Genomic DNA, 12,343 nt, shown 5'->3' with positions numbered 1-12,343 from the left:
ACAAAGACTAGAATTGTAGAATGCTTCATATTCCACTTTAAAAATAGTACAACTAAACTCTTCCTTCAAGCTTATGTTCATTTTCTCCTATCCATTTTTAGGATATGAAATAAACAAGGTATTTGTCAGGCTACCCATAAACAAATGGGAGTTGCAGCCTGCCTCCTGTCTGTTACCCGGTTCCTTCTCTCTCCTAGGATTCTCTTCCTTGCCTCAGGTTTTTTTTCTCTCTTTCCCCATATGTAGTATATATTATATAAATTAAAATTTATATGCTTAAAATTATAAATATATAATATATATGAAATTTGTAACATCAGGAAAAATTAAAACAATTCAAGTCATGAATATTCCTCTGAAGTCCAAGCAGGAGAGAAAAAAGGAAAAGGAAAAAAGTCACCAGAAGTTAAACATTGATTCTACTTCCTGGCCTGGCCCAATATCCAGTTGTTCATGGTGTGAATCTGTATAACCTTCCTGTTCACTAAGATCAATATCCATCTTTCTCCCCCAACCAGAACAGTCCACAGGACATAGTAGATTCCCTAGAATTTGAATTATTTGGTTACACTTCTGGGACTTCTGCAAAACATACCATCATGTGCTTCCCTTTCAGGATAGTGGTAAAATATCAGAAGAGTCAACCTAACATTGGAGGCTAAATTAAGGTAAATATGAGCTTTTTCTCTGGACCTGAGACCTCTGATCTGTCTTAGGAGAAACATGGTGTGTAGGTACCATGCATATTTTCAAAATACAGGCAAAAATTCTCAGAAACATTCTAGTTCAGATCCATATGGTGAAACTTTTACAAAAAGACAACACAATTTATAAGTGTTTCTTGTCCACACAGCACAAAATATTTTGCTTGATCATGCAGAGCAGTTTCTGCTTTTCATTAACAGCTTTCTCATGATGTTCCAGTACATAAAAATTAGTCACGGTTCTTAGCAACCATTGTCAAGACCAGCAATCTAATCCTCCTCTTCACTCTTAGTTCTGAAAAGCAGCAGCAGGACCATTGATAGGGCAGTCTGTTTTAAAGTAACCGTAGGTAAGAACAAATTCAGAGGGGCATTTCATGAAGTACTATGCAGGATTTGAGCAATAGACATTTATTTTTGTTATATCCAAAACAAACTGCAGAAACCTTAGGGAGGGTGTTATATTTTTAGTTCAATAGCAAAGAGATTAGAAATGGACCTTTTGAGTATGTATCCCATTTGCTAAATAGAAATGAAAATACTTATATTTCTATCTAGCCAACAAATCAAGTGGTAAAGCCCTGGGTGAATTTTGTGGCTGCTACTTTAGAAAACACCAATAGTTTTTCAGGGAAGATTAATATTTCAAAGGACTTCTAAGGCAAAAATACTTTAGCAAAGTTATCAGACTGACTCACAAGGATATAAAAGCCTAGAAACTAAAAGTGTAACAACCTTCTCATCTCAAACTCCATTGAAGAGTTTTAATTATTAACATATTTATTTCAAATGTGCCAATTTCCATATAGTTTCACATATATGCCAATATATTGAAAGAGCATATACATCATCAAAAAAAGTTCATTAGCTTGACAGTTGTGAAAAATGCCCAATTACGACCAAGCAAATAATTCAGATTATAATTATGGTGTCTTAGTTATCAAAATAGTAGGATTATTAATGAAATAATAATATTCAACTTTGGCTAAGATGTTTATTATTGCATTCATTGTCAGTGAGAATGTACATTGTACTCTGCTTTTGTGATGCAAGTTGGTTTTATATACCGAGAGCCATTAAATACCATTTTTTTGACCTAGAACTTCTACTTGTGGGACTCTCTGTAGAAGTGATCCTATATCCAGAAAAAGTTTTTTTTACCAACGTGGTCTTTACAATAATGAAAAATTGGGAACAACTTGAATATCCAATATTAGAGAGTGGCTAAATCAATTGTAATGTATTTATTTGAAGGAATTTAATACAGTCACTAACATACCTAGTCAGGACTAGCCATGACATAGGACAAATATTTGTTTTCTATTACTCAGAGAGAAATGCATGCTATACATTTACATTTATAACACAGTATAACAATGTTACAATTTTCATATGTATAAACTAGACTGGAAGCTATATATTGGAAGATTACCTTTAGATTATGGGTGAAGTTTCCCTCCTAATTTTCTATCTTAACAAAGTTTAGGTACTGACTATATATTCTTATTTTTAAAGTTAACATTCAATAATATGATTTTTAGTACGTAAGATAAATAAATGAAAGTAAGAATCTGTCATTAAAAAAAACCACTTTCACATTTAACTTTGAAAGGCACCAAAGAAAATAATAATTGAAGGAAATATTAGGAGGTGAATAAAAGTCTTTCATTATGTTCATTATACCAGAATTTTAATCTTGACCACCTCATAGGAAGTACTTAACACATTTTCAAAACATGTAGTAGGTTGTAAGCTCCATGAGGCCAGAGATCTTGTCTTCTTCAGCTTTTGGTCATCAGTAATGCTTAGAGTATAGGAGATGTTAATAAATGACTGAGAGATAATTGACTTGTATTATTAAAATAAAAATAAAGAAAAAGTTATTATGGTGGACATATTTTGATTTGCCTATCTAGCTGATATTCCTCCTTTTCCGGTTAACAGACCATAGCTGTCTTTGGGAAATGACCACGTCAGCACTTTTTGCCCCTGTGTCTGGCTCACCCCTTCACTTTAGCCTAATGGACAAGATTTGGCCAGTGGGATTGTTTTTGCTCAAATGATTAAAAACAAATCTTGAATTTTCAGCTTTGGCATACTAAAGCAGTGGGATGTAATCTTGGAGTTTCTGGTGACCATCTTTGCTGCTACATTGAGAAAACAATAATAATGAAGCCAACACAAAGGCAAAACTAAGAAACGAAGAGAAACAGTACCTTGGTAACATCATGTGACGGTTTGGCTCGAGCTATGCCTGCATTTAAGGGTATTCCCGGACTTTCCATTACGTAATCTAACAAATCTCTTTGTCCTCAACAATTTTTTTTGTTTCTCTTAAGCCAGTTTGAGTTAGGCGTGTGTGCCGAATAGAGAAAGCTCTAAATTATACAGAGACATATACGCTGGCATTTCTTTTTCAAAGGTATGCCAGTGGTTATAATAATAGAAAGGGATCATTTTATGTAAAATTAATCAGTATTCTATGCAAATAACCTTAAGAAATCATTGCCAGCCTTTATTAGTACCTATATGTTATTTTAAACTTTTAATAACTTTTTGCCCAATTAGAAGTTGTGAGTCTAGTAGAATCGAAGGGGCTTTCCACTGCAGGACATTGAATTCCTGGGATCCAAGATTTCTACTCTCCCACATTAAGACTGCACATCCTGTTTTACCCCAGTAACTACCTGTAATATCTCTTATCTTTGGTCATGTATATTTAACGCAAAGAGCCTTGTTAGGACTTCCTTAATCTGTACAGCATTCCTACCAGTCCAGAGTCTTTTAGAATAAATTGTGTCCGTTGACAAAGATAATAATTCTATCTGTAAGTGGCTATTTGAAGGCTGGAATTTATTTATACCTAATATTTTCTGCAAGTTGGTTGTGCATGAACATGAAATTTGTAACTGTATTTCTGTAAGACACATATTTCCCAAATCTTCCTGGCCCATAATTACAAAGAAGCAGTTATATTATTATTTTTACCTCTACACACAAGAAAGATTTGCTCTTACTGTCAAATAAACAAAAGAAAATTTTTCGTTCTTCCTTAATCAGCAGCATGGGTATTGGGCTGCGCTTTTACTTTTTAGTTAAACATTAGATATAAATGTAAGTGGCAAGAACAGGGAAGAGTAATTTCTGGTATAAAAATTTATAAAGTAAGTCGTTTCACAGCCATTTTACTTAACTACAGAATAACTCTCATACAAGAGCTCACATGCCAGTATTCCAGAATAATTGGCTGTTGTTACTAAGAGGTGTAGATTATAAATGCTTCCGAATGCATTTTACTAGTCTCTAACTTGTTTCTTGTTCAGCAAGACAGAGTTCTCGCATTACTGGATCATCATTTTCTGTTCCTTTTCAAAGTGACTGCACATTGGTGGCAGTCAGACTTAGGTTCTGACTCTGAGGTTGTCTGTGGGTTAATGGGCAAAGGATAATTACTTACTTTCTCGTGGTTTCACCATTTAAAAAGATTCCTCATTGGGCTCTGGGACTCACTGCAATGCCTGTCATGGTTCCTGACTCCTAGGAGTGGCTCAGAAAGTAAGACTTTTGGTTCCCTTTCTATATTCCAGATTGAACAATTGCGATTTAAAAATATTTTTCCTCTTTTCCTAAATTCCATCAGTGATGTTGTGCACAACTGATATTGAACTCACTCAGTTGTGATGGGAGAAATGCTGCTAAAGTCCTCATTGCAACAGTCATTAGTGTTTAAAAAACAAAAATGGGTGACATATGGTACTTTTAGTCTGGGATATCCTGCATGTAATGTACAAGTAATTAAGATGAATAGAGTGATTTTAAAGAGAGTTAGTCTCAACAGGTGTTTTTGAATAAAGATACTCAAGAAAAAAGTGTTTCATAAATAACAAAAAATGCAATAAGAAAATCCTATCAGCTATTTTTTTATTCTCTTACTTTTATGGGGTCTATATACATTCTGGTAAATTCTTTGGGACATCTAGAAGACCAGAGCACCGTGGATAGACAACAAAGGGAGTAGGCACAATGCATCCCTGAAGTTACTGCCGTAGACAAGTGCCAGCTCTCTGAGGATTGCAATGCCGTAGAAGACAGCCTCCATCTAAGTGCCTAGATGGGGAGATAACTTCTGATGATGCGATTACTTGTGCATATATCCCCCGATTTGCCAATGGTAGCTGAGTAGATAACACTTCCTTGCACAGAGTTTGGGCACAATTGTACCCAGGGGCAAGATAGGTTAATAAGGCCAAGAAGGAGGGAAGGACGTAGGAGTGGGTAATAACTGGGGAGGACTTCAGAGCATCGACCTGGGGGGAAAGGGCGGAGGGCCAAGGATTGAGGGTGTTCCCTCTCGCTTCTGCTTATGTGTCAAGTGGCAGAAGTTTTGAAAGCTGCTGTGAGGAGGAGCTAGTGATTGGGTCTGGGGCTGTTTTGTACCCCACCCTCCCCACTGGTAGGAAGCCTCTTTACATTCAGAGGTAATTGAATTGGATGGAGAAAGGCTGACCCAGGAATAGGAGGAAAGCGAGTCTCCTGCTACTCCGCCTCTTGTCACTTACCGCTTGACTCCTGACTCTTCGCCAAATCAAGCTGACCTGCACCCGGGTGGCAGCAGAATACCCTGCACAGTGCCAGCCACTGAGAACCTGCATTGTGCATCCCTGGCTGCCCTATCATCCAGTCACCATCCCTGACCATTGGGACTGCTTCCGATGGCTGTGGCCTCTGCTGCCCCAGGGAGCCTCTTCTGTAAGCAGCTCCTTTTCTCTCTCCTGGTGAGTAACCACCAAAGGGTTAAGGAATTTTAGCAGGTTACTCTGTGCTTCCTCTCTCCGGCTTGAACGGGAGTAGGGGTGGGAGTGGAAGGCACAGAAATTAAACTGGGAAAAAGAAAAACAGATCTCAGAAAATTCCCAGGAAGAGTTGAAAGACTCAGAACGCTGAAAGGCAGCTATTTCATTGATTCTTCAAGTGCTCAAGGCCAGATCGTTAGTTTTTTAAGGGAATCCCCTGTTCAGTCCTGCTATGATGTTTCTTTAAGGAGTAATGGAATGTATTTATTCCTCAGGCATTTGGCTCGGAAGGTTGCTTTTGCTGCTAGTCACTAAATAAGCTGTAGTTATTTAACAGGCTTAGGTTCCATTAAGCTGTGAGAAGATGAAAAGGATTCTGGGTAAAGATGTGAATTATCCAAAGCTTTCTTAATTTTACACAGGAGGAGCTAAGAGAAGGGTGGAGCTCTTAGTTCAGGCAAGGGGTTTTACTTGAGAAAAATAATAAGAAAACTGTAACAGTTTTTTTTAAAACAAATAACATTGACCTGGCTTCTACTTAGGTTTTTAATAGCTTTATAACTGTGAACTCAGGTGCTAATTTTTATTTTGGTGGGAAGGGGGTAAAAGGGAATTGTCTCACATATCTGGCATTTCTAAACCCTGAATTTTCTTCATTTTACATTTTAGCAAAATATTTTAACTTCAAATTATATTTTCAGAATTAAAAGATTTTATTGTATGGGGATAAATATTTTTTCCATATAACTGATACCTGATGTGGGATTGATGGTGGTGTTCTCCCCCTGTAACTGCCTGGTGGGGGTGGGGTGTGAATAAAACTCAGAAACTTGCTTGAGTTAGTACGGGTTAGGTAAGATGTGATGACAGCTTTTCAAGGATTCTTTTGCTTTTGGTCTATGTTCTGTTCAGCATCTTTTGGTTCATCCCTTGCTCATCCATCCTTTATCCCCATAATGACCAAAAGAGCATCTGATTCATCCTTCCTCGAAATTGCTAAGCTTCTAATTTAACCTGAAGACTTGAAGAATAATATTTTGGGAGTCATCCATTGGCTCTGCTGGCAAAGGAAGGTCCTGAGCAAGAAGGAAAAAAGATGGGTGTAGGAATGGGAATGTAGATATATCCTACAAGAATAATGTGTATATATATATGTATATGTATATGTATATATGTGTGTTTATATGTATATATGTGTGTTTATGTGTATATATGTATGTGGATGTGTATATTTGTGTATATATTTCTAATTATAAAACACTCTTTCCACATTATATATTTAGATCATAAAGTAATAGAATATTTTATGCTTAGAAAGGTTTTTAGATATAGTTTAGTTCATTCCTTGGTATTAGGAATAAAAATATTAAAAAGTCAAATAAATTAAAATGTCTCATTTTAAAAAGTGGTTATTTAAATTAAAACTAAAGACAAATAAATATGACTTTTTTAAATTGCAGTCTTTGGTATTATCTGCCTAACAGAGTTTTTGTAAAATTATAAGCTGCAATCATACACCACATAACAAAGTTGGGATCGACAATGGGACCACATATACAACAGTGGTCCCGTAAGATTCTAGTGGAACTGAAAAACTCTTATCACCTAGTGACATTGTACCTGTCCTAACATCACAGTACAACACATTACTCACCTGTTCGTAGTGATGCTGGTGCAAATAAACCTTCTTTCCTTGAACTACTAGCTTTAAAAAAAGTTGTTTTTGTGGTTTTTTAATTGACTTTGCAGAAAGAGAGAAAGGGGGAGAGAGAGAAATAGTGATTTGTTGTTTCACTTTTGTTTATGCATTCATTGGTTGTTTCTTGGATGTGCCCTGACTGGGGATTGAACCTGCAACCTTGGTGTATCAGGACAATGCTCTGAGCTACCTGGCCAGGACAAACTACCTAGTTTTTTAATGAAGACAATAATTGTGTTTTGAATTTAATTAGATATCTCTACTCCATTGAAAGGCACTCTCTATATTTTGAAATATGTAATTTTTAGATTAGTTTTGTGAATGAGATTATTTAAACTTTGACATTTATGCCAAGCCAATCTAAGGAGCGGGTATTTTTCTTTAAGGGGTGAAAAAATTTTCCAAATATTTTTATACTTGACTTATACCCTCAAATTTTGGGGGTCTGTGAAAATGATGATTTGTGTACAAATATGTGATTATTATATTCCAGAGTTAAGTACTTTATGCTAGAAAGATGAGAATAGCACTTATGAATGGTCTTAGAGATAATAGCGTCTATATAAAATCAGTGGTTTATAATACATTTTAAAATTATACAATATGATTTAGGTTCTAAGAACTACTGTTCACTTTAATTTTTTCATTGATATTAAATGTCAGTGGTGCCCCTGGGGCCACTTTCTTTGCTGTTTCCTTTAAAAATGAATATTAAAAAAGTCAAGGGATTAGAAGCTTTCTTTGCTGCTGAAATTGACAATACTTTTATCAGTAAGGCAAAACTGTAACATGAAAGTTTGTAATCAAATGTAATTCCTGTTGTTTTTTTTTGTTTTGAGGTTTTAATATTGTTTTGCGATGCTTGTCAGAAAATTTCTCTTCAAGTTCCTTCTCATCTTCAGGCTGAAAGCCTTGTAGGAAAAGGTGAGAAATGGTATTAAAATTTTCATAGATTTAACTAGTACATTTAGTTTTAGGCTACTCTTGTAAAGTTTGGGATAAAAGTCATATAGTAGCTACTTAGCATTAAAAATCAACAAAAATGAAAGATGAATTGTTTGTTTTTTTAATAGTGGTTAGAAACAACAAAAGTGCCAAGTTTACTGTATACTTTTCATGCCAGAAAAATTAGTAAACACTAGAGGGCTAAATTCTCTTAGATTAGTTAAAACAAAGCAAGACACAAAAGGCTAAAAGCATATTTTAATTCATATTGACTAATCTGTTGCCAAAATTCCAAAGTCAAGATGCTTTAATTGATTACATTTAAAACAGATGTGTCAAAACTTAAATGCCTCCGAAGAAAAATAGTGCTTGAGTTTGATTGCAATGAACCAGTACCCAGCAAGAATTTATGTGATCTATTTCACAGAATAGCCTGTTTGAAAGTCAAATAAAATTTCAACTACTCTTGCTATCACAGCAATGCCTGATGTGTATGTTGGTTGTTAAGAGTGCACACATAACATTCCTTCCATCAAAGATTTTCGCTCGCTTAAGTTTACGTTTAGAAAAATACACTTTGAAACCAGAAGTGGTATATTTTCCAAGATAGAGATTGCTTGTACCAGTGCTTTAAATTAATCCCTTACATCTTCTTAATACATGTCAAGGGTATACAGTCTTTACTCTAAAGATACACAGTAAATATGCTAAATGTATTATATGGATCTGTGAAGAAAATATTTTGACAACAAACACAACATATACTAAGTATTGTGTTTATTAAATCTCCAAAATACATTATAAAATGATTATTTGCAATATTATTGATCAATATGTACAGATCAGTTTTCTTATTTTTTGGCAAGATTTAACTATCACAGGTTATTGTAAACAAGTTCAAAATCTACTGATGTCATAATTGTACTATATATAATATAAAACAACAAATTTATATATAAGTAAAAGTTAAAGTGGAAACAATAAATCCAGTGACACTAAAAAGATGTGCTTATTTATAAATTAATTTATGATGACAGTAATAGAAACTATGACTTCATTAATTTAATTATTTAATTTTCATGATCCCTCAGTTTTAGAATAGTAGGTACTCAACAAATTCCAAGGGTGACTTTCTGCTTCTCATGCACTAACTTGCAGTTGTTATTCCTGTCAAACTCGTTCTATTCCTGTTTCATCTTACAAACTACTGTGATATTTCTTCCCTCTAGTGAATCTGAAGGAGTGTCTCCAGTCAGCCAGCCTAATCCGGTCAAGTGATCCTGACTTCAGAATTCTTAAAGATGGCTCAATTTACACAACACATGACCTCATTTTGTCTTCCCAAAGGAAGAGTTTTTCCATTTTTCTTTCAGACAGTCAGAAGCAGGAACAGAAAAAGATAGAAATTGTACTGGAAGCAAGAGGAAAGAAGGTATATTAGGCAAAGATTTGACCATATTAACCTGCTTATGTGAGTCCTTCATTTCATGGACTTCCTTCCATGTTAAAAGTCACTACTCTTTAATGCTCACTGTGTTTGTCTGTTTGACTGATAATTAACACATGTAAATACTAGACTGCTTTAGGGCGTGGTAGAGCTATATACAAAATGGTATAAAAACGAACAACTCTGTAGCCAGGGAGCAAAGTCAGAATGTCAAAGCTTTCAGACAGTGCTTTGTGGTGTGGCACTAAGAAAGAGAACAAGGGTGGGTCTAAAACAGCACAAGTTGATTCAGGCTGGATGTGTGGAACTCCACCCTGGGTGGCTCTCTCCCAAGTGTCTATGAGAATGTGAGTCTCTCTTTAAAGAGGGGAAAAGATTAGCCAAAGCTTCTTCCAATCTTAACTGAAAATCCTCTGGGGTCCTTCTCTTCAGAGAATGAAGTGATGACCAATCCACAAGATTGGTTTGAATATTCCTACCCTGGACTCACTTTCTTGCAGTGAATGGTGGTGATCAAAGAATTGGAAGGGAGAAGGCTACTGGAATTCACACAAATCTCACTTTAAGCCAACTCTGCACAAGAATTTGGTCTTATAATATCATTTATTAAGAGATTCAATTTATGAGACTTTGCCATCTAAATTTCTTTTGATTATGAAAACTCATCACATTTAGAATGTGCTTAAAGCTTACAAAACAAACTGAACTAACAAGCAAAACAGAGACAGACTCATAGATGGAGAGCAGATGATAGCTAGTGGGGGAGGGTGGAGGTAAGGGGGTGGAGGGATTGAGCAACAAGGAAAAAGGACTCGAGGACAAGGACAACAGGATGGTGATTGCAGTGGGGAGAGGGGTGTAAGGGGACTAAATGGTAATGGAAAAAATATAATAAAGATTAAATTTAAAAAAGCATTATTTTTATGTCCAAATTTTAAAGTCTCCATATCATGTAAAGTAAAACATATATGAATAAATGCTTACCTGTATCTTTATATAGGTATACAGATGCTTTGAAATCCAGCTAGCATTTTTAAAAATTTTAGCTGTAACACTTCTAGTAAAATAAAATCAATTCTTAAATATTTGTTAATGGATTATCTATTTTTAGGGGGTCTATTCTCAAGACCGTCTCTTTTACAAATGCCTTATAAAATTCAGGTTGTTTGGTTAAATCAGGAATTAGGTGAGAAACTGGTTCTTACTCTTGTATGTGTATGTAAGTGTGTTTATCCAATTAATAAAATAACTAAACAGGAATAATTTGGAGGCTGGTTACTCATGAAATTGTTACATACTCCTGACTTATTTTCATATGATATACAGGGTCCAGCAGAAATAACACCCCTTTTTTATTACAAAATCATGAGCATGTAATTCTGTAACAAAACAACATCACACTCGAGCATACCATATGACATTTTAGATGAAATGTTCAAATTAAAACTAAATTATTGCACCTACCAACCACACTCAAGCAGGCGTTCCTTCTGCTGGACCCTGTATATATAAAAATCACAGTTTTTAGAATGATAAGCAATGCTGTATTTTTTCCTTTCTCAACAAATGCAGGTTTCTAAAAAGAAACGTGCCAAAGACACAGTCCTCCAGCGCAACAAGAGACGATGGGCTCCTATTCCATGTTCACTGATGGAGAACTCATTAGGTCCATTTCCACAACATGTGCAGCAGGTACTTTTCATCTTGTTCGATTTTACATGTTGGAGGGTTTGTTATTGTTGTTGTTGTTGTTGTTGTTGCTGCTGCTGTTTTAAAATTTCCACTTGAGTTGCAACAGTATTTTAAACTGTTGTTACTTAAAAGGATCATGTATTCACCAGAAATAGGGTCTCATAAAAGTAACTCAGTGTAACTTGTTACTTTCCTCTAGAAACCATATTTAGCACTTAGAAAACGTTTGATATTTTGAATTTCTGATGGTTTTAAGTCTGTACCCTGATTTTCCTAAATATCCTACCAGACTTTAGCGTTCAAGTACAGAAGACATGCTTACAGATTTTACATAATTCAACTCTCCATTTATCACATATCTTCACCAAAAAAGAGTCCAATATTTCTGTTTACAAAAAGGTGGTGTCACTGCCACATAACTGTAGTGTAAACATAAGCCAGCTTTGAAATTATGAGATTATTGAAGAATGAATTATGGGAGTAAAGTTGCATTATTTCCACATTTTTTAAATCACAAATACTTTCAATTCTAAATAACTCAAAATTACTGAAACTGTTGCTATAACTCATGTAGGAATAAAAACTAGTGAATAAGAATTGTAAAATTATGTTTAACTCCATGAGTATTCCATAAATATGGAGACAACACAAAAGAATGTGAGCTCAAATAAATGATAGAGCTTGAGGTTTTGCACAGTCAGACTATGAACAAATATTTTAAAAATATGGGCATATTGATTAGATAAACAGAGAAAAGAAAGAATAGGTTAGTAGGGGGAAAAAAAGCAAGTGATAAAAAATAAACTATCACAAGATGTTGGGTTGAAGATATGTTTTATTCTAAATTGACACTTGTTATTATAGGTCCAATCTGATGCTGCACAGAACTACACCATCTTTTACTCCATAAGTGGACCAGGAGTGGACAAAGAGCCCTTCAATTTGTTCTTCATAGATAAAGATAGTGGGGATATTTTTTGTACACGAAGCATAGATCGTGAGCAATATCAAGAGTTTCCGGTGAGATTTTTGGATTGCTTATACAGAATTATGTTTATCACTG

At 35.0% G+C, this 12,343-nt stretch overlaps 1 protein-coding gene across 1 annotated transcript in view; it reads left to right on the top strand.

Annotated features, from left to right (window-relative positions):
* Window positions 1–5,416: 5,416 nt before the first annotated feature.
* Window positions 5,417–12,343, top strand: part of DSC1 (desmocollin 1) — a 29,436-nt gene continuing 22,509 nt past the window's right edge. The window contains exons 1-5 of the mRNA XM_054583845.1: window positions 5,417–5,479; window positions 8,036–8,120; window positions 9,371–9,573; window positions 11,161–11,280; window positions 12,145–12,300. Of these exons, the coding sequence (XP_054439820.1) occupies window positions 5,417–5,479; window positions 8,036–8,120; window positions 9,371–9,573; window positions 11,161–11,280; window positions 12,145–12,300 (627 nt within the window). The remainder of the gene's footprint in view (window positions 5,480–8,035; window positions 8,121–9,370; window positions 9,574–11,160; window positions 11,281–12,144; window positions 12,301–12,343) is intronic.

The sequence above is a fragment of the Pteronotus mesoamericanus genome, unplaced genomic scaffold (assembly GCF_021234165.1).
Source record: "Pteronotus mesoamericanus isolate MK-2021 breed Mesoamerican mustached bat unplaced genomic scaffold, CSHL_Meso_final contig_74, whole genome shotgun sequence".
Lineage (NCBI taxonomy): Eukaryota > Metazoa > Chordata > Mammalia > Chiroptera > Mormoopidae > Pteronotus > Pteronotus mesoamericanus.
Note: the sequence above shows the minus strand (reverse complement) of the source record. Positions and strands in the feature narration are given on the sequence as shown.